This window comes from Lineus longissimus, chromosome 4, assembly GCF_910592395.1.
Source record: "Lineus longissimus chromosome 4, tnLinLong1.2, whole genome shotgun sequence".
Taxonomy (NCBI): domain Eukaryota; kingdom Metazoa; phylum Nemertea; class Pilidiophora; order Heteronemertea; family Lineidae; genus Lineus; species Lineus longissimus.
In genome coordinates this window covers 8850747-8870316 of record NC_088311.1, presented here as the reverse complement: position 1 = coordinate 8870316, position 19570 = coordinate 8850747, and the positions used below count along the sequence as shown (strand labels likewise).

The 19570-nt window shown below is 40.9% G+C and overlaps 2 protein-coding genes across 3 annotated transcripts; one reads left to right on the top strand and one right to left on the bottom strand.

Moving 5' to 3' along the window:
- The first annotated feature begins 264 nt into the window (after window positions 1-264).
- Window positions 265-10706, top strand: LOC135486234 (L-threonine 3-dehydrogenase, mitochondrial-like). Its single transcript, XM_064768894.1, has 9 exons — window positions 265-390; window positions 2795-3114; window positions 3347-3389; window positions 4086-4156; window positions 4644-4859; window positions 5099-5205; window positions 8270-8360; window positions 8921-9187; window positions 9514-10706. Exons 2-9 carry the CDS (start codon window positions 2952-2954, stop codon window positions 9663-9665), a joined length of 1110 nt encoding a protein of 369 aa, XP_064624964.1. The 5' UTR covers window positions 265-390; window positions 2795-2951; the 3' UTR covers window positions 9666-10706.
- Window positions 10707-12968: 2262 nt separating this feature from the next.
- Window positions 12969-18636, bottom strand: LOC135486083 (protein phosphatase 1G-like). 2 transcript variants are annotated; one of them, XM_064768590.1, is made up of 10 exons: window positions 18433-18636; window positions 17976-18051; window positions 17485-17688; window positions 16327-17051; window positions 15778-15902; window positions 15482-15581; window positions 14816-15050; window positions 14497-14626; window positions 14243-14327; window positions 12969-14076 (listed from the first exon to the last, which is right to left on the bottom strand). In XM_064768590.1, exons 1-10 carry the CDS (start codon window positions 18541-18543, stop codon window positions 13870-13872), a joined length of 1998 nt encoding a protein of 665 aa, XP_064624660.1. In that variant the 5' UTR covers window positions 18544-18636; the 3' UTR covers window positions 12969-13869. The 2 variants fall into 2 exon arrangements, with proteins under 2 accessions (XP_064624660.1, XP_064624661.1); XM_064768591.1 differs by having other exon boundaries at window positions 15488-15581.
- Window positions 18637-19570: the final 934 nt, after the last annotated feature.

Below are 19570 nucleotides of genomic sequence, written 5' to 3'. Positions count from 1 at the left end.
CAAAACTGTTTCTTTTGCAAATGCTTTGGACAAACTCTTAAACATTTCAATAAAAACAGGTTTGGTTTCCAATATCCACAATTTGATGGGTGTTTTTAGGAGTGAATTATTTCAGATGTGATTATGTAGGGGATGCTGCCGGAAAATGAAAGAGCTGTAGATACGGGAGGTGTGGCACTTTTCCTCAACTTTCATTGGTTCCTGTCGGGGGCTCGTCACATCGTCTAAGCCTTGTGCATGCGACAGGTGTGTCCACGCTTGCCATGTGTCGGCATTAAAGCGCGTTACAATAATTATAAGCCCCATACGCAGCTGTAGTACTAGTAGTAGGCCTTGTACAGCTTGCTCAGACCTTTCATACGGTTCTCCTGGTCAAGCAGACATCTAAAGGTAGGTCATAGGTGCCGGGGTAGGCTAGACTCCTGAGCCCCGCTGAAGCTATCGGGTGAGGCCGGTCCACTCTGTCCGGAGTGTAGGCAGACTGTGCTAATTTACTAGTTTCTCTTGATTGTGTGCATATAGCCTATTTAGCCTTGTGAGAGTTAAATGTTGGCTACATATTCTGGACTCTCGCTCATCATTGGCAAAGTCTGCAGAATTTCAGACTTTTTCCTCTTATTTTTACTATAACAGTAGAACCTCTCTATTAAGGACACCCTTGGGACTGAGAAGTGCTTTCCTTAATAGAGAGGTGTCTGATTAGAGAGGTCAAACTGAATGGAAACAACCAATTTGGGACCAAAACAAGGTTTTTATAGGAAAAAAATTGGACTTGATGATTAAACTCATCCTTTATTGTTGTGTCATCAGGCCTGTATCTACCATACAACATGAATAAGTTGACATTCCAGACTTAAAAGGGAGACTAGGCTAAATTCCAGGTCAGTTAGTTATATCCTGGGAACTTCTCTGCTATCTCACAGTCATATTGAAATATTCCGCTTGCAACCTTGTCTCGACTAGGACATGTTTGAATGAATTTAGTAGGCCTTCATAACTGCACTGTAGGCTTACAGACATTTTATCCTATACCATTATTTGCAGAATACATAAGCCAAAGGCAAGAGTGGTTATTTTAAAACAACTGGCTGTGTATAAGGTCTGCTTTTTGCCCTACAACTTTAATCAGGGCAACTTCTTGTTTGGGACCACATCAGCAGCAGCACATGATTGTGACAACTTAAAGGGACAACTTGGGCATGACATATGTTGATTTTTCATACAAAATTGGTTTCCGGCTGGACCGTCACTCCTCCACACAGGATGATTGAAAACAACATTGAACTGCAACAGTGGTTTAGGAAGGGGTGGATCCATAGGCCTGCCTGAAATTGACCAGCTCGTGCCCAAACCAGGGATAATTGTTATTAGAGATCAGCATCAGTGTGATACTACAAGTGGTCATGCGTGGTGGCACGCAGGGTTAATACCATGCCCAAGTTGTCCCTTTAATAGGCTCCACAACCAATAGACTGGTCCATTCCAGGTTCATTGTCATTGCTCCAGGTCTCATTGATTAACATTACACACATATGTCTGAGGTGGCATGATCCATGGCAGTTGCACACATCCACATGTAAAGTGCCAGATACGCAATCAATAAAACCATATGTTGAAAGTTGGTGTAACAATTACTTATACCATCAAACAGAAGCACAGTAAAAGCTGGCATCTATTTTGCACAGACAGTAAAATTCATTGTGATACAGCCTTGAAATATCTTGCCATTGTCATTATGTGGGGGATGCATCTTATTTACAATAGTCTCAAGGGCCTCTGCTGCTGGTGCTTGTGAAAACCTAATTACAATTTTGTTCAATTAAAATTTGGCCCTGTTCCTGTAGCAGTATATACTTGTGGCATGCATAGTTTTTCTCCTATAACCACTCAGTCACTAACTGGACAAAAAAAATGGTATCTCATTGGCGACACTAATGTGCATGGATATTTTTTCTGGCAAGTCTTGACAAGACTGTAGACCTATATCAGTTTAAGCGCCATAGTCCCCAGGAATAATGGCAAAGGATATCAGCTTGTCTGTTGAGCTGTGAAAAGATTATGGATGATCAGTGTAAAGGGCATGGCCCTTTGACAGGATTCACAGACCCTTTTCTCTGGTACTTCATAGTCTCACTTGAATTTCAAGGACATGGAACTAACCTTCGGTTGGGCATGCTTAAACTTGTAAACCTAAAAGTAGTGGAATTGAGGTGTATTTTGTATCAAATCAATATTATAGATTAATGTGTGGATATGTACTTATCCGGCCACTGGCATTTTGCATAATTTATTCATGGTTTAAGTGTATGTAAGTTGTACCGGTATGAACATTAGTTTTATCCAGGATATCACCTACTTGCTTTCTCTCTCCATTTACTTTCGAGCACCTTCTCGGCCATGTGGGCCATCTGTCCTCCCAATCTCAGGGAATCCTGGCAGAGATCTTAGATTCACTAACTGATACATGATAAAAACTCGATAAAAACTAACATAATGATGTTCACAAATGCAAATATGCTGCCACTCAAGTAAAATTTTGTCTAAGTTCTTTATCAGGTATTCATTTCTGAGGTTATTTCCGGAATCTTTGACAAAATGTAACTCTCTCATTCTGCAAAGACTGATGCTATCTATTGGTTTTATCTATTGCTATCTCTTCTTCACAGGCCTAGCATTTGCTGTGTGATGGTGTCGTTAGCCAAGTCATCAAATCGTTTAAGGAAAACATTGCCATCCCTCTTTATGAAGGGAATTCTTTTAGTACAATACTGCAGGCTACCATATTTTCTTTCAGAACAATCCGGGGCTGATAATCCATTTGCAAGCAACCAGACAGTACATTAAAAAGGGACAGAGCGCTACAGAAGAGGAAGCAACGAATTTCTTACTGCAACCTCAATTACAGAAAGTGACTGGATTATAGAAAGAGACCTCATCTGTTAGTTTTCAAAATGTTTTCAACAATGCTGCACTCGCTCCGGACTTGCAGTTTGAGGGGCACTTTGAAGAGGAAGACATTAACAAACCTTTCCGCTCGCTCTGTGATGACCATCTTTAATGACACAGCCACACACAAGGTTGAGGAGGAGGATCCCCCCAAGATACTTATTACTGGTAAGTAAGAATGACCTTTAACCTTTGTGTAGCTAGCTAATATCTGCACTTTACCAAGGCCTACAAATCATTTACTTTGTTTACGTGCAAAAATCTGCAACCTGTTGGCTAATCGATTGAGGTAATGACCATCCTGTTGGCCCTTAGCAGAACCATCATTGAGACTAAATAAATGCCTGAATCTTACAGTATAATGTGTTTTAACTTTTTTCATTGTCTTTCAAAATTACAGGGAGTCTTGGCCAGCTTGGTACTGGTTTAGCCAAAGTTCTAAGGTAAGTACCTCAAATAAAGATATATCATGTGTTCCTATTTACTATTACTGTATTAGTTTCCAACCAAAATCCTGGACCCGCAAGCAGCCTTGATCACTAATTTCAGTTTGTTCCATCAATTCATACTAGCCAAAGACAAGATATTAGAAAAAAGTCAACAAACAGTTGGTAGAATGTTTGTGTACATTTTCTGAAGCATTCCAGCACTTTTGCAGTATACATGTATCATGAATTCTGTAACAGTTTTTATGGAGGTAATGAGGGGGTTCAAAAGTAACAGGCAGCAGGGTTTTGATGTAGGACAGCCTTCAACCTTGACCAGTGTAAAAGTACAGCAAAACCTCCCTTGGGGGACACCTCTGTTAGCAAGACAACTTATCTATTACAGACATTAGTTTTGGCCCCAGATCGATCATTTCTATACAACTTGACCTCTGTAATCAGGACACCTTCCTCTTTGGGACATCAATTGTCAGTTCCAATGGTGTCCTTTAATGAGAGGTTCTACTCTATCTCATTATGAATGTGCATGTTATGGAGAATGTGACTAAGTAGGTGAAGTCACCTTCTGTCCTGAGCAAATCCTCATACTCAAAAGGCTAATAAACCCCCTCACTGTAGGCCAGTATTGGGTGACAAGAAGTACAAATCCATCATGTGTATTTTTAAACGTGATTAATCCTTTGTACATTTCAGAGAAAGGTTTGGTAAAGAAAATATTATTATGTCTGACATCATCAAACCCACAAAACAGATATTAGAAAGTGGTAAGTGATGCTTACAATTACATGGATGTCGATTTCTTTCTAGTATAAGGTTGTTGCCAGGAGAGTAAATTGAAGCCTCCTTTGAGGCCCGCATGGTAGAGTAACTTTATAGCAGGGCTTGTTATACTACCTTTACCATTTTGAACGGCAGAAACAGATTAAGTTTATCCATAAGCGAGCATGACTTTGAACATCCCATCTGAGGTAATCTGTATTGGTAAAATGAAAAAAGTGGTCAAAAATGAGATGGTCCGAGATAGTTTCTGTAAGGTGGACCAAGTTTTTTGGGTCCAAGAAGGTCATGGTCCAAAAAGAGCCTTAAACAAAGCTAATTGATCGAACGAAGAGTCACAACTTTTATACTTACAGAGTGAATTTGAAGAAATGCAGGCAAGGGTGCTCAAAAGTGTCTGATTGAGTCAAATCACTTGGAGCAGGTGATGAGTTGTTTGAAAATTTAGTTGAAATTGAAACTTTTATTCTTCAGGCCCATACCTGTATGCTGATATACTCGACTTCAAGAATCTTCAAGAGATCGTTGTTAATCATCGAATCGACTGGGTGGTCCATTTTAGCGCCCTCTTGAGCGCGGTAGGAGAACTGAACATTCCATTAGCTATGAGGGTCAACATTGAAGGTCTACACAATGTACTGGAATTATCCAAGCAATACAAGCTGAAGGTGTTTGTGCCAAGCACAATCGGTAAGTTGTTGTGGCATCTTTGGTCCAAAAGGTTGAGCGCTTGAAATGGGAATATGACTTAAGATCTTCAGGGCCGTCGTTCTGTCTTTGCACCCAAACGTGCAGTGATGTTAGAGGCCCCACCCTTGGGATTGACGGTGCACAGAAGCCTTTGTAACATCCTGCTGAGACATAGTGGCTTCCGCAAATCTAGGGAAAAAAGGTACATATACTTACATAGTTCCTTATTTCCTTTGCAGGTGCATTCGGCCCAACTTCCCCTCGTAATCCTACGCCAGATCTTACCATTCAGAGACCAAGGACAATATATGGGGTGTCCAAAGTTCATGGGGAACTCATGGGAGAGGTAGGTTGTCCCCATGATGCATTCTTGATTTTTGGCTCACCGTAGGGGAGTCTTTACAATACCGCAGTGTCCGTCGTCCGTCGTCGTCTGTCGTCGTCCGTCGTCGTCGTCGTATCCTGTTTCAAAAACAGTGGCACGTTTCTTAACCGCTAAGCCTATGAACTTGTAACTTTGTACACAGGACTCCCTTGGTCAGATGACCTGTGACACTAAATTTCGGTCCGATCTGATTCTTAATTTGGCCACCAGGGGGCCGAATGTAGATATCTAAAAAGTGTGATATCTCGCTTATTAATGACTTGTTTGGAATAAAATTTTTGTGGTAGGTACTCATAGCAAGGATACATCATATATCATACGGGTCTTTAATTTGACCTACTTTTCAAGGTCACAGAGGTCAAATGGCGTAAATTGGCTGTTTCAGTGTAACTATGGCACGTTTTTGAACCTCCACAGCTATGAACTTGAAACTTAATACATATAACCCCCTATACCAGATAACCTCTGGTGCTGAATTTCGGTCTGATCTGATTCTCAACTTGGCCACCAGGGGGCCGAATGTGGATACCTAAAAAGTGTGATAATTCGCTTATCAATAACTTGTTTTCAATAAAACTTTCGTGGTGGGTACTCATAGCAAGGATACATCATATATCGTACAGGTTTTTAATTTGACGTACTTTTCAAGGTTGCAGAGGTCAAATGGCATAAATTGGCTGTTTCAGTGTAACTATGGCACGTTTCTCAACCGCCACAGCTATGAACTTGAAACTTGGTACATATAACCCCCTATATCAGATAACCTCCTGTGCTGAATATCGGTCCGATCTGATTCTCAATTTGGCCACCAGGGGGTCGAATGTGGATATCTAAAAAGTGTGATATCTCGCTTATTGATGACTTGTTTTCGATAAAACTTTTGTGGTAGGTACTCATAGCAAGGATACATCATATATCATATGGGTTTATAATTTGACCTTCTTGTCGAGGTCACAGAGGTCACAACGCAGACACAGATATGGCCGAAATTGCATGTTTTGTGTTTTTCGTGTTGTGGCAATCCAAAGGTCGTGAGTTCAAACCCCGGTCAGGGACGGCCAAAAATATTTTTTTATTTTATTATTTTTTATCTTTTCCCTTTTGTCTTTTCTGACTTGTATCTTACATTTTCTTGATTTTTGGCTCACTGTAGGGGAGTCTTATGTAATACCGCAGTGTCCGTCGTCCGTCGTCATCGTCCGTCGTCCGTCGTCGTATCCTATTTAAAAAACAGTGGCACGTTTCTTAACCGCTAGGGCTATGAACTTAAAACTTTGTACACAGCACCCCCTAGGTCAGGTGACCTCTGACACTGAATTTCGGTCCGATCTGATTCTCAACTTGGCCACCAGGGGGCCAAATGTCGATATCTAAAAAGTGTGATATCTCGCTTATTAGTGACTTGTTTTCGATGAAACTTGTGTTGTAGGTACTCATAGCAAATATACATCTTATATCATACGGGTTTTTAATTTGACCTACTTTTCAAGTTCACAGAGGTCATATGGCGAAATTGGCCGTTAGAGTGTAAACTATGGCACGTTTCTTAACCACTAAAGCTATGAACTTGAAACTTGGTACATATAACCCCCTATATCACATAGCCTCTGGTGCTGAATTTCAGTTTGATCTGATTCATAACTTTGCCACCAGGGGGCCAAAAGTGGATATCTAAAAAGTGTGATATCTCGCTTATAAGTGACTTGTTTTCGATAAAATTTTTATGGTAGGTACTCTTAGGAAGAATACATCACATGTCTTACGGGTTTTCAATTTGACCTACTTTTCAAGGTCACAGAGGTCATATGGCGTAAATTGGCCATTGGAGTGTAAACTATGGCACGTTTCTTAACCAGTAAAGCTATGAACTTGAAACTTGGTGCATATAACCCCCTACATCAGATAACCTTTGATGCCGAATTTTGGCCTGATCTGATTCTTTATTCGGCCACCAGGGGGCCATAATGGAAAAAGGAAGAAGTGCAATATCTTGCTTATTTGAGTGAATTGTTTTCGATAAAATTTTTATGGCAGGGACTTCTAGCAAGGATACACCACATGTCCTACGATTTTTGGATTTGACCTCCTTTTCTAGGTCACAGAGGTCAAATGGCGTAAATTGGCCATTAGAGTGTAACTATGGCACATTTCTTAACTGCTGAAGCTATGAACTTGAAAGTTGGTACATGTAACCCCCTACATCAGATAATCTCTGACACCGAATTTTGGCCTCATCTGATTCTTGATTTGGCCACCAGGGGGTCAAAACTGAAAAAGTAAGACGTGCAATATCTTGCTTATTAATGACTTTTTTTCGATGAATTTTTTATTGCAGGGACTCTTAGCAATCACCCGATATTGATCTTGTTGATGTCATAGACAATTATTGGTTGGATCATAAACTTGTATATACTGCCCTGTCTTATTACTTGACATCAATACACATCTAAAAAAAGTCTTCATGCCTGATTGTGTTCACCATATTCACCTCTAAACTAAGCATGATCCTGCCTACTAAAAGATGTATACGGTGAGCACAATGGCCCCTGGCCGTTTCATTTTTCTTCAGGATAGCTGCCAATGGGCTACTGTCTCTTGTGCCCTTGCTATGCAGTATCAGTCAGTGGTAAACAGTCACCACCATAAGTATCGGCACACACACAATGGATTTACTTTAAACGCATGATTGAAATCTATGATGTGGTGCGGCCCTGCTCACAACCCACATTTGTCCCATCATTTGTGTGGTTAAGAAGCCCTCTACATTATACTGCAGGCTGTTGACAGTATAGCCATGATTTTAATATCCTCACCCAGTCTCACAGACAAGTCAGCTCAGGGCTAACTACAGTGGAACCTCCGTTAGCGGACACCTCTGTGAGCAGGACACACTGATTTTGGTCCCAAAGTGGACGCCTCTCTAATAAAGACAGCATTTGCCAGTTCCACGGGTGACCTTGATAGGGCGGTTCTACTGTACGAACCTGTTGGGTAATTGTGGCTTGTTATTTTCTTGTCCTTTCAGTACTATTTTCACAAATTTGGTTTAGACTTCCGTTGTTTACGTTTTCCTGGCGTGATATCTGCTGATACAAACCCCGGAGGTGGAACAACAGGTCAGTTTATACTCAACTTTCTTTGCTTAAAAATTCTAGAACACCTTGCCTACTATGTTTCATTTGAGAATGGGCTGCCAAGTGGCAATTTGGAGAGGCAACAATTGTCCTAAATGTCTTGACTTGTCTCACCTCATGCTAGCAACTGGTCAGATTTCTTAGAAGACTGTAACCTTCAGTAGAATTTGATTCTGTTATCATAAATGCTAATTTATACTTCACATCAGGAGACCGAAATTTCCAAGAAAGTGATAGTGCTGGAGTTGGTGAAGACAATCCACATTATAGTCTTACTCTCACTCAACTATAATGTATCTCGGGCATAGGCTACAACTTAAATAAACTTAGAATGATTTGGCTGTGTGTCTCTGTGGCGTTATAAGGTAAAGTGGTACAATTATTGCCCCAGTACAATTGCAGCCTTTGCAGTGATGAAAAGGGGTGGTGGTACAGATCAATGCACATTGGGGCTAGAATTGTACCACCTAACCTTTTGTGTTACGAAAGCAGAACAAATGGTCTTTAACAGCCCTTTGAGCAATCATTTTCATATCTTTTAGATTATGCCGTAAAGATCTTCCATGACGCCATACGTACTGGAAAGTTTGAATGTTATCTCCGTCCCGACACGATGCTCCCGATGATGTACATCGACGATTGTCTACGTTCTATTATTACCTACATGGAAATGCCGCAGGAGAGGTTGAGACTTCGGACATATAATGTGGCGGCAATGAGCTTCACGCCCGAACAGTTGGTGACAGCTGTGAGGAAACATGTACCGAATTTAGAAGTGACCTACAGGCCTGATGGGAGGCAGGACATTGGTAAGGATTGGTGCAATGTCACAAAATTAGTGTCATAATGGATTCAAAGATGGAAGAGTAGAAAGCATTATACAGATGATCTGAGTGCTTTTAGAGTTGCATGTGAGTGTGTTCAGAGTATGCTAAAGATTACATTTGAAAGTGCACAGTATGCACAGTGATAAACAAGTTCTGGTTGGAACTGAGGTGTTAAAACCGCAGTTCATGATTCATATCCCTTGCAACCAGTTTTGATTCACCTTTGGCAGAGAGCTAAGATGAAATCCTGCCTTGTTGCGTTAAAATCTTAAACCTTCCAAAAATTTATTTTTTCGTTTTGTTTTCAGCTGATTCTTGGCCACAGGTATTTGATGACAGCGGGTCAAGGAACGACTGGGAATGGGAGCACAAGTATGACATAGATGACCTGTGCAGCACAATGTTCGACCTCCTTGGACCCATGTATAAGGCACAGAAAGTTGGAACAGGAGCAATTTAGTCAGCTGTTTTTGGAAGTACATGGTCCAAGTTAAATGTTTTATTGATTGAGGTATGCTGAGCATTGTCAATAGTTACAACTAAACAGCGAGTAAATTTATGGTAAAAGAAGAATAAACAGGAATCTCCGGCATGACCTCAAAATGATTAGTTACATTTTGAGTTCAAAGAACAGGCTGTAATCTTCCATTTTTCCAAAGGGTAATACATATCATCATATATTGGTTCGCTCAACCATTCGACAATATTTCCTGTGAATAGATGTCAAACTGCTGTGTTCATAGCTCTGTATGATGCCAAATTTTCGTGGCGGTTTTATTTACGCAGATTAGCAAAAGCCCCAATTTGCGAAAAATAAACATTCCGGAAAAAAATTTGACGGTTTACAATAAAGTCACACAGGGTCTGAATTGACTGTTTAATCAATCTTTGTATGCTGAGAATTGTTTAGTATTTTTGATACAGCTGAGGAATGGGATAATTGGAGTAGAATCTTTTAAAACTAAATCTCGACAACAAATTAAAATGATCTAGTCACATTTTGAGTTCGAAGAGTTGTAAACTTGGTTGGTTTGTTTCGGGGGGGGGGGGGGCTGTTTTTGAGACTGTGTTCTTGTGATAGTTCAGGCAAAGCATTTAATGTTTAATACAGCTTTTACAAGTGTTTCCAGCTTAAAATAGTGATCAGTTTGCTTTACCAGTCTTTTGTACAGTCCTCGCTGTGGGGTTGACGAAACAAGACAGTGAAATTGAAGATTCTTAAAAGGAGGCACAAGATAATAGGAATCAAAACTGTGTCAATTAGATATCTAAGTCGGTGCATCTTCTTTCTACTTTACTCTTATTAAGTATCAATAAAAGGACACAAAATCTGGAAACTTTACACTTTCCTGACTTTTTCCGACCGTGTCCTCAAAGGAGTATTATACATGATAAACTTAGTATGAACTAGATCTCTCTTTAATAATTTTGCTTGTGATGCTGATGTGCTGTTTGTATAAAATTATGCTGAATAAGAATGAAATAAAATCAGGGTTATTGGAATTAATTTTGTCTTGTTTTTTAAGTACTTTCGACAGGGGCAGCACACTTCTGATGTATAAACGTGAACAAAATTTGAAATGAAGATAATAATCAAGAAAAATTTACTGTTGTATCGCAACACCCTTTCGGCCATCCAATTGAGTGGCAGTGCAGTTCATGTTGTGACATCTGTCTTGCATGGTTGTCCTTTCATGAAACAGAGTCCGTGTACAATGGAACCATGTGTTTGCCATCCAATAGTAGCTTTTGGCATCTGTCTTCAATGGTTGTCCTCTCATGAAACAGGATACAATATCCAAGGAGAACCATGTGTTTGCCATCCAATAAAGTGCATGGCAGTGTATGTCGTGTAAAGCACTAGTTGGTTGTGACGTATGTCTTCAACAGTTGTCCTCTCATCAAGCAGGGGACAGAGAAAAGGGGGAACTATGTTTGTCATCCAATACAATGGCACTGAATGTCAGGTAAAGTTCTACTAGATTGTGACTTTAGTATTCCATAGTTGTCCTCTCATGAAGCAGGAGACAGTGTCCGAGGTGAACCATGTGTTTGCTATCCAACAAGGCGGTACTGCACTTCATGTAATTAAACTACTAGTAGGTTGTGACATCTGTCTTCGATGGTTGTCCTCTTATGAAACGGGGGACAGTGTCCAAGGTGAACCATGTGTTTGCTATACAACAAGGTGGTACTGCACTTCATGTAATAAAACTACTAGTATAGGTTGTGACATCTCTCATCCGTAGTTGTCCCCTCATGAAGCAGGAGACAAGTGTCCAAGATGAACCAAGTGTTTGCTATCCAAGAAGGTGGTACTGTACTTCATGTAATAAAACTACTAGTAGGTTGTGTGATCTGTCTTCAATGGTTGTCCTCTTATGAAACGGGGGACAGTGGCCTAAGTGAACCATGTGTTTGCTATCCAACAAGGTGGTACTGCACTTCATGTAATAAAACTACTGGTAGGTTGTGACATCTGTCATCCATAGTTGACCTCTCATGAAGCAGGAGACAAGTGTCCAAGATGAACCAAGTGTTTGCTATCCAAGAAGGTGGTACTGCACTTCATGTAATAAAACTACTGGTAGGTTGTGACGTCTGTCTCCAATGGTTGTCCCCTAATGAAACAGGGGACAGTGGCCAAGGTGAACCATGGGTTTACTGTCCAAGAAGGTGGTACTGCACTTCATCTCATAAAACTACTAGTAGGTTGTGACATCTGTTGTCAATGGTTGTCCTCTTATGAAACAGGGGACAGTGGCCAAAGTGAACCATGTGTTTGCTATCCAAGAAGGTGGTACTGCACTTCATGTAATAAAACTACTGGTAGGTTGTGACGTCTGTCTTCAATGGTTGTCCCCTAATGAAACAGGGGACAATGGCAAAGGTGGACCATGTGTTTGCTATCCAAGAAGGTGGTATGTACTGCACTTCATGTAATAAAACTACTATTAGATTGTGACATCTGTCTTCAATGGTTTTCCTCTCATGAAGTAGGGGACACTGGCATAGGTGAACCATGTGTTTGCTATCCAAGAAGGTGGTATTGTATTTCATGTAATAAAACTACTATTAGGTTGTGACATCTGTCTTCAATGGTTGTCCTCTCATGAAGCAGGAGACAATGTCCAAGGGGAACCATGTGTTTGCTATCCAAGAAGGTGGTACTGCACTTCATGTAATAAAACTACTATAGGTTGTGACATCTGTCTTCAATGGTTGTCCTCTCATGAAGCAGGGGACAGTGTCCAAGGTGAACCATGTGTTTGCTATCCAAGAAGGTGGTACTGCACTTCATGTAATAAAACTACTATTAGGTTGTGACATCGGTCTCCAATGGTTGTCCTCTAATGAAGCAGGAGACAGTGTCCAAGGGGAACCATGTGTTTGCTATCCAAGAAGGTGGTACTGCACTTCATGTAATAAAACTACTATTAGGTTGTGACATCTGTCTTCAATGGTTGTCCTCTCATTAGGCAGGAGACAGGGTCAAAGGGGAACTATGTGTTTGCCATCCAATGCAGTGGCACTGAATGTCAGGTAAACGTCTCGTTGATTGTGACACTAGTCTTCCACTGTTGTCCTCTCATGAGGCAGGAGACAGTGTCCAAGGGGAACCATGTGTTTGCCATCCAATGTAGTGGCATTGCATCTCATGCAAAGTATTGGTAGGTTGCTTGTATGGTAGATAGTATTGGCATTGGCTAGTGTCAATAATGATACTGTGTTGAAGGAAACCGATAAAACAACATATCGCAACTTCTTTCTTTATTAAATGATATTTAAATATCATTCTTGATAACTATACAACACAAATTTTCCATGAAGATCTGCATAAATGCCAAGTTTAACAAATATTTTCAACAATGTTCCTAATGATATTAGTAACAGAAATCAGACGAAATGATTCAGTACTAATGATAAACACAATAAATTTGATAAGAAATCAAGACTTATGCTTGACTGGGTTTTCACAAATGCAAATAGCACATTTTTTTATTTTGTTTTGCAACCTTTCTGCATAATGCATTTAATAACAAAAGTTTCAAACAAATGTTCAATTTAGAAAGTTTTAAAAAATTATTTAATCCAGTGTGTGACAAACAATCGTGGAGATTTTAAAGCCCTCTCTGCGATCTTTCGAACAAACTATCAATACAGACCTCCCAACTGACACCAGTGTGACATCTTACAGTCACACTGATTTATAGCTGCTAGTTTGTTAAATTTAGGGTACAAACTGCCCTTTGGCCAGGTACCTGGCATTAGAGATAGGACTTTTAAAGTAAAATTTGTCACATGAACCAAATATTGCTGGCACTTTCAGCAGGGCTGGCACTATACAAGCAAACTTCACTTTATAGCTCCTGGAAAAGGCCCATTCAACACTTTCTAACATAAGTGACTCATCACACCAAAATGGGTAGTAAGCTGAATTTGGGCATTTAGAGTGTGTCCAACACGAAGGTCCTACTCTATGTGGAAGGTTACTGGGCAGCAAACACCTTTGTAATAATGCCCCTAATAACATCAGTTGTCCAGGAGGAAAGATAACCTGACTGTCCATTTTAAAACAATGCCTCATCCCCTCCTCAAACTATGATTTATGCAGAGTCACCTCGAAAAAAAGATGAAAATCACCACAGACCGAAAATTTCCATTCACGAGGTTGACACCTCTGTTCCTTCCGAGTCCACTTTACACTTTTTCGATGCCATGTCCTCCGTTTCATCTTCCTCAACTGCCGAGCGTTTCCTAGTTATTGGTACCGATGCATCCTTGAAATGGAATTTGATGATAATGCAGGTCATGTTGTCACAGCCCGTACCGTCACCATAGGTGTCGGGTGAAAGACAATGGTCAAACATCTGAAATGAAAATGTTTAAGTATGTTATTAAATCGTTTTAGCTGCAAAGCATTGTATGACAAGCTGAATTAAAGACATATCAAGCTACCCAAGAAGGTTAGTCCCTCTCCTTTTTGATTTTACAGCCACCAACCCGTCAAAAGCTCTAACAAAACTAGTCACCTACCTCTTCACATATTGATGATAGACGGTCTGCCTTGTCCATCCGTTCCTTCACAAATGCAACCACCTCAGCACTTGTCATTGAATTCCTGAAACAGTTCAGCAAATGTTTAAAATCAAGCCGCTCATCAAATCAAAAAGGTCATCCATATTCAGTCAGCCTGTACCAAAGTGCCCCCCCCCCCCCCACAACTAATTCAGCTAACTAGCCAACTTGCCAATTGTTCCGATACCAAGATAGATAATGCCAGTACTCACCATATGCCATCACAAGCCAGTACCATGAACTCATCCTGTGGTCCTAGGTTCAAGGTCTTGACGTCGGGTAATGCTGAGATCATCTGGTCTTTTAGGGGCAGAGACTCATTGTTCTTGTAGGTGTGGTCCCCTAAGGGAAAGAAAATGATCACAAAATTGACTGCGGTGATAGCCATAGAACATTACTAAGCAGACGCCTAGAGGACATCCATGGTACTAAGGCAAGAGATCTTGTTCCCTTACCAGCCACATAATCCCATTTGTCTCAAGAGACCAGGACACATTTTAATCTGTCACATCAACTTTGCATCATACTAACCTATGGCACGTGATAAATTCAGTCCTCCATTCACTCGCCCATCCCATGATATCCTCCCGCCTGCTTCAGTGATTCTCGCCTTCTCGATATCATCATCAGGTTTATGATCAACAGACATGTCGATCGCCTCTCCTCCTCGGCACACCACACATCTTGAATCACCAGCGTTGGCTACGAAGAGTTCTCGGTCTCTCAGAAGGGCTACAACTGCTGTTGTACCACTGTTTGAACCAGGCTGAAATACATTACCAAGGAATGATTTAGTTGAAGGAAACCTGTCATGATATGCTCACAAAAATAGGGAGTTTTGAACGGCCCGGTAAGAACCTAAGTCAGGAATTTACAACTTCTCATTCATAAATCACATAAATCTCATTCATAAACCAGATGGTGATATCATACTTAAATTATTTTTCCCTACGAAAAGCCTGATCATTTGGCATTTTCAAGATGCACTCTATCAAATTATCTAAATCAATCATGGCTTGTGTCAGACATTCCAATTTTTCTGTAGAATTCGTTATTTTAGGTGAGTTATGGTGAACGTGTGCAATCCCTTGTTTCAAATGCGGACACTGCATTTGCAGAATTTTAGCATATGACATGACAACACATGACAACAATCTACAATACCATGCTTCAGAATGGAAAGTTCAATTTGCTTACCCCTACCTGTTCTACAAAAGAAAACATGGGTCCATCACCCTCATCGGCTTCACCCTCATCATCTTCATCATCCTCACTGTCATCTTCACACAACTCATCACTGCAACAAAGAGTATTCATCATCATAAAATAGTAGGTCCAAATCAAAAATCCATACTCTATATCATGTACCCTTACAAGATACACTTTGATTCATACAGCTTTTTAAAACAGGTCTAGCCAACTTGCTTTGATCTTTTGACTGTTTGCAGATCAAGAAAGAAGAGGTATGGTGTTTTCCTAATGTCGGTACCGACCTGTCCTCTTCCTCAGTTTCTTCTTCATCACTGTTGAAACTGGATTCGCTCTCGTCGTCTTCTGGAATAATGTGTTCTCGAGCCTTGTGGGTGCGACCGCTGGAGGAGCAAGGCTGTGGATCAACCTGAAAGAGATCATTCATAACTTGTACAATGAGAGTGATCTGTTTTGCTACAGCGCAACCTAATGATTCCACCAAGCCTTGACCTTCTCAGGGACTACTCAGTCTATTCTAATGGTAATTTGTAAAGTTATGTTTCCATGGGTGAAAATGTACAAATTGAATTTTCAGCAAGTTTCATGACGAAACAGCATTCTGAACAGTACTGCTTCAGATGACTTTCCTTCATAGCTTTATGATCAAGCCTACGTTGGACCTCGTAATGGGTGCTGTCAGAATTTGTAACACTGAAACTGACTATCAGGTGAGGCAACATCATCAATACATAAATATTACCTTCTCTTGGACTTCAGCATTATTTCTTTGAGAAAAATGTAAACCATAAGGTCTCAAACCCTTTACAACAACACGATGGGAAAATACTTACATCTGATGAACCAACAGCTGAAGAACCACTACCGCCCGGTTGGGCTGCTGAAGAACTGCCCGACAGGCCCGAAGAACTCCCAGCGGATGCAGAAGTTGCAGCTGAGCCAGAAATGCCATCAGAAGATGAACCAGCTGATGAACAAACATCTCCTGAACTTGAACTTCCAGCTGCCTCACTGCACATAGCTGCCGAAGATGTCGCCAAAGGTTCCCCGCCTCCACTGATGTCCGATTTACCGCCACCAGCTATAGAATTACTGCAGCTGGGTTCGGATTTACTACCAGAGTCCGAGGAGCTCACGGTCTGTTCTTGGAGATTAGAATCCGTTGTTGGATTGCTCTTATTGTCCGAGCAGGATACATGTGCGTGTGTATCACTGGTAGTCGCAGTCTCTGAAGAATTTTGTGCATTGTTGGCCTGCTCCCGTTCCATATTTTCATTGTTCTCATTTTCTGAATGACCGTTTACTAACTGTGTTCCTGAGCTGTTACTATTTACAGTGGAGTTGGCATAACTTGAACTTGAACCAGCAACTGGTTCCCCTGACTTCTCCTCACCATTTGATTCTTTCTTTCCTTTCAAAGCGGGCGACTGGATTTTTTCATTTTTCTTGTATAATTCACGAACACCAGGTGACAGACTCTCCACCCCGCCGTACTTTGCCAGAACTTGCTCGAGGGGCATTGTAGCCTCCTCGTTCAACATAACAGTTTCCTCAATCTCTGAAACAAAAGAAGATGGTAGATATCAGATTCAGAACATCAAAATCATTGCATTGCTCCAGATTGTATTCACATAATACAATCCCAACTTTTCAGAATAAATATCTTCTGTAGTGCAGGAGGGCTTTTCTTCAGACATGACAACTATGACATGACAGGAAAACTATCAACGATTTATTTTGTGTCACACAATTACTCCTAGAAGTCAAAGCCTTGGACAATCAAGTGAAAAATGCCTGCCAACCCTCCTCCAATTTCTCACTGGTGTCAAAGAGAGCCATAGTACTATATCATGTCAGCCCAAGAAACTTCTAGAGGTCATCAAACTTTTTAAAAGTACATGCGGAAAATGAATACAAGTGGTCAGCTGACCACATAGCTCCCCACCCACCCACCCACCCACAGTGTATGTGACTGTGATATTCTTCAATACCTCCTTGGACGTCCTCCTCCTCAACGTCATCCTCAACATCGGCCAAAACTTTCAACTCCTTGATCACCTCCTCCTTCGTCAGCATTTCATCGAACCCAAGGAAAGAGTCCTCAAGGGCTTGAGACAGATTGCTACTCATGTACGCCTCTGTTGATTTGAGGTAGTCTGGCAAATGCATACCACAGTACTGGGCTACTTCAGCACCTGCAATCCGAAATGGAGAAAAATGAAAGGTTCAACTTTTGAAGAGTGAGTAATCATCTGAGTCTGTTTTTGTAAAGATTGTAGTACCAGGCTATAGAGGCCCTCACACCAGGCGGAGGAAGCCAATGAAGGCCACAACAAACAAGCAGCAAACAAAAGACTGCATGATCGCACACCACATGTGGTTTTGTTCGTTGTGCCTATATTTAGGTTTGTATGGGCCCACAAAGACTTCCTCCACTTGGTGTAAAAGGGTCTATTGACACTACTTTTAAAAGTAAACCAACCTCCATGTCCATCATAAACAGCAAAATATGATGTGTTTGTGTCTTTGTCGAATTCTGGAGAACAGTTGTGGGCATCCTGAAAAAAGGATAAAATGTTTTAAAATTTATCATATGATAATCACTCCCGATTCCACACTTTTAAGCAGTCTCCCATTGTCTAAACCGTACAGTCGCCACTTCCCGGCCAACTTCTCAAGTGTCGTATGCGATCAAACTACGTCATTTCCGATCGCGGATTGTTATTATTGTAAATTTTAACTAGAAATCTATAATTAGCGATGATGTGCCAAAAACGTTCTTTGGTCTTACACAAGACATGCAAGAGAGATATAACATTTCGTGTGCACTGTATGCGAAAACTATGTTTATATACAATACGCGTACACAGTGTAAAGTTGTGTACATAATGTACATGCATGCACTGCAATGAACAAAGGGGATTGAAAATTGTGCAGACCTCTTGTGATTTCCGCCAACCTTGCATGGAAGATGCTCCATAACTGAAGTTCTCTACCGATCTATCACTTGAAATTTTATCGATGATTGGACTAGATAGGTAGGCACCCATCTTTGCCAAAACGAAATGTTCGTATTTTCACAATTGACTCTAGTATGTCAGTAAATTTGCTGTCTACACCACACGTGTATTCTATTTCGCGGGGTGAGGAACATCTCTAAAATCACGTGACCGATGAGTTAATTCTAAAAATAGAAATATTGATTTCCAATACGGAATACCCAAACTTTGAAAAAATGCGACCCACTATTTTCTAAGCGCTGATAGTTGATTGGAAAAGGGCCTGAAATAATAATAAGATGATTTCCAACCTTTTTAAGGGAAATTATGTTTTTTTAATTTTGCGATGTACCACGAGTTTTATTCAGCCAAGCGCCACGTGGTTTTGAAATTCGTCAGCACTTTTCGGCGGGAAAGTCAAATTCATCCTGTGCCGAAATCGTCAAGCAGTCGAATGTAAATTTCAACATGTTTCCCCGCCCCATCCGAGTAATATAAGGCCAAAGCCGCAATCTCAAAGCCTTTCACTTGGGAATGTTCGTGACATGCACTTCAATCTAACTGAAAATAGCCATTTATAGCACTAGCCCACATCCGAGAGCGAGGCATTTCCCTGGAAATCCTGACATAACCAGTGCGTCCGGAGTGTAGGGGCACAGGCTCTCATGGGAGGGGAGGGGGGGGGGATCAAATGGTTAGACTAGAGCTCTTTTTTACAACTGGGTGACATATACCCCTTAATTCTGGCTGTTGCCAAGCTTATGCCCCTATAGATGGGTACTTTCACACCGGTATGCTGCCTAGGCTCTACAAGCTTGCTTTACAGCATCATCATCATCAGCAGCACCGGTGTTGACTGTTGTAACCAAAAACAGTAGAAAAAATACAAATACACGGCAAAGGCCCATATCTTGGCCACGATGCCTTATTTGATGATGATGATGATGATGATGTAATTGCAACCTCCAAGTCTTCATATTTGAAAAATTTTGAGATGCCCCTCATTGAGGGGTATGGTGTCGACATCTATATGCTAAATTGTTAACTAAAGTATCATCGCGGTACGTCATGACCATGT

Coding starts and splice junctions, on each gene's coding strand:
- LOC135486234 (XM_064768894.1), top strand. CDS start 2,952: ATGTTTTCAACAATGCTGCACTCGCTCCGGACTTGCAGTTTGAGGGGC. Junction 3,115..3,346: donor CCCCAAGATACTTATTACTG/GTAAGTAAGAAT, acceptor TCAAAATTACAG/GGAGTCTTGGCCAGCTTGGT. Junction 5,206..8,269: donor ATGGGGAACTCATGGGAGAG/GTAGGTTGTCCC, acceptor TTGTCCTTTCAG/TACTATTTTCACAAATTTGG.
- LOC135486083 (XM_064768590.1), bottom strand. CDS start 18,543: ATGGGTGCCTACCTATCTAGTCCAATCATCGATAAAATTTCAAGTGAT. Junction 18,052..18,432: donor GTTGGCGGAAATCACAAGAG/GTCTGCACAATT, acceptor TCCTTTTTTCAG/GATGCCCACAACTGTTCTCC. Junction 15,051..15,481: donor CTTTTGTAGAACAGGTAGGG/GTAAGCAAATTG, acceptor AATGTATTTCAG/CCTGGTTCAAACAGTGGTAC.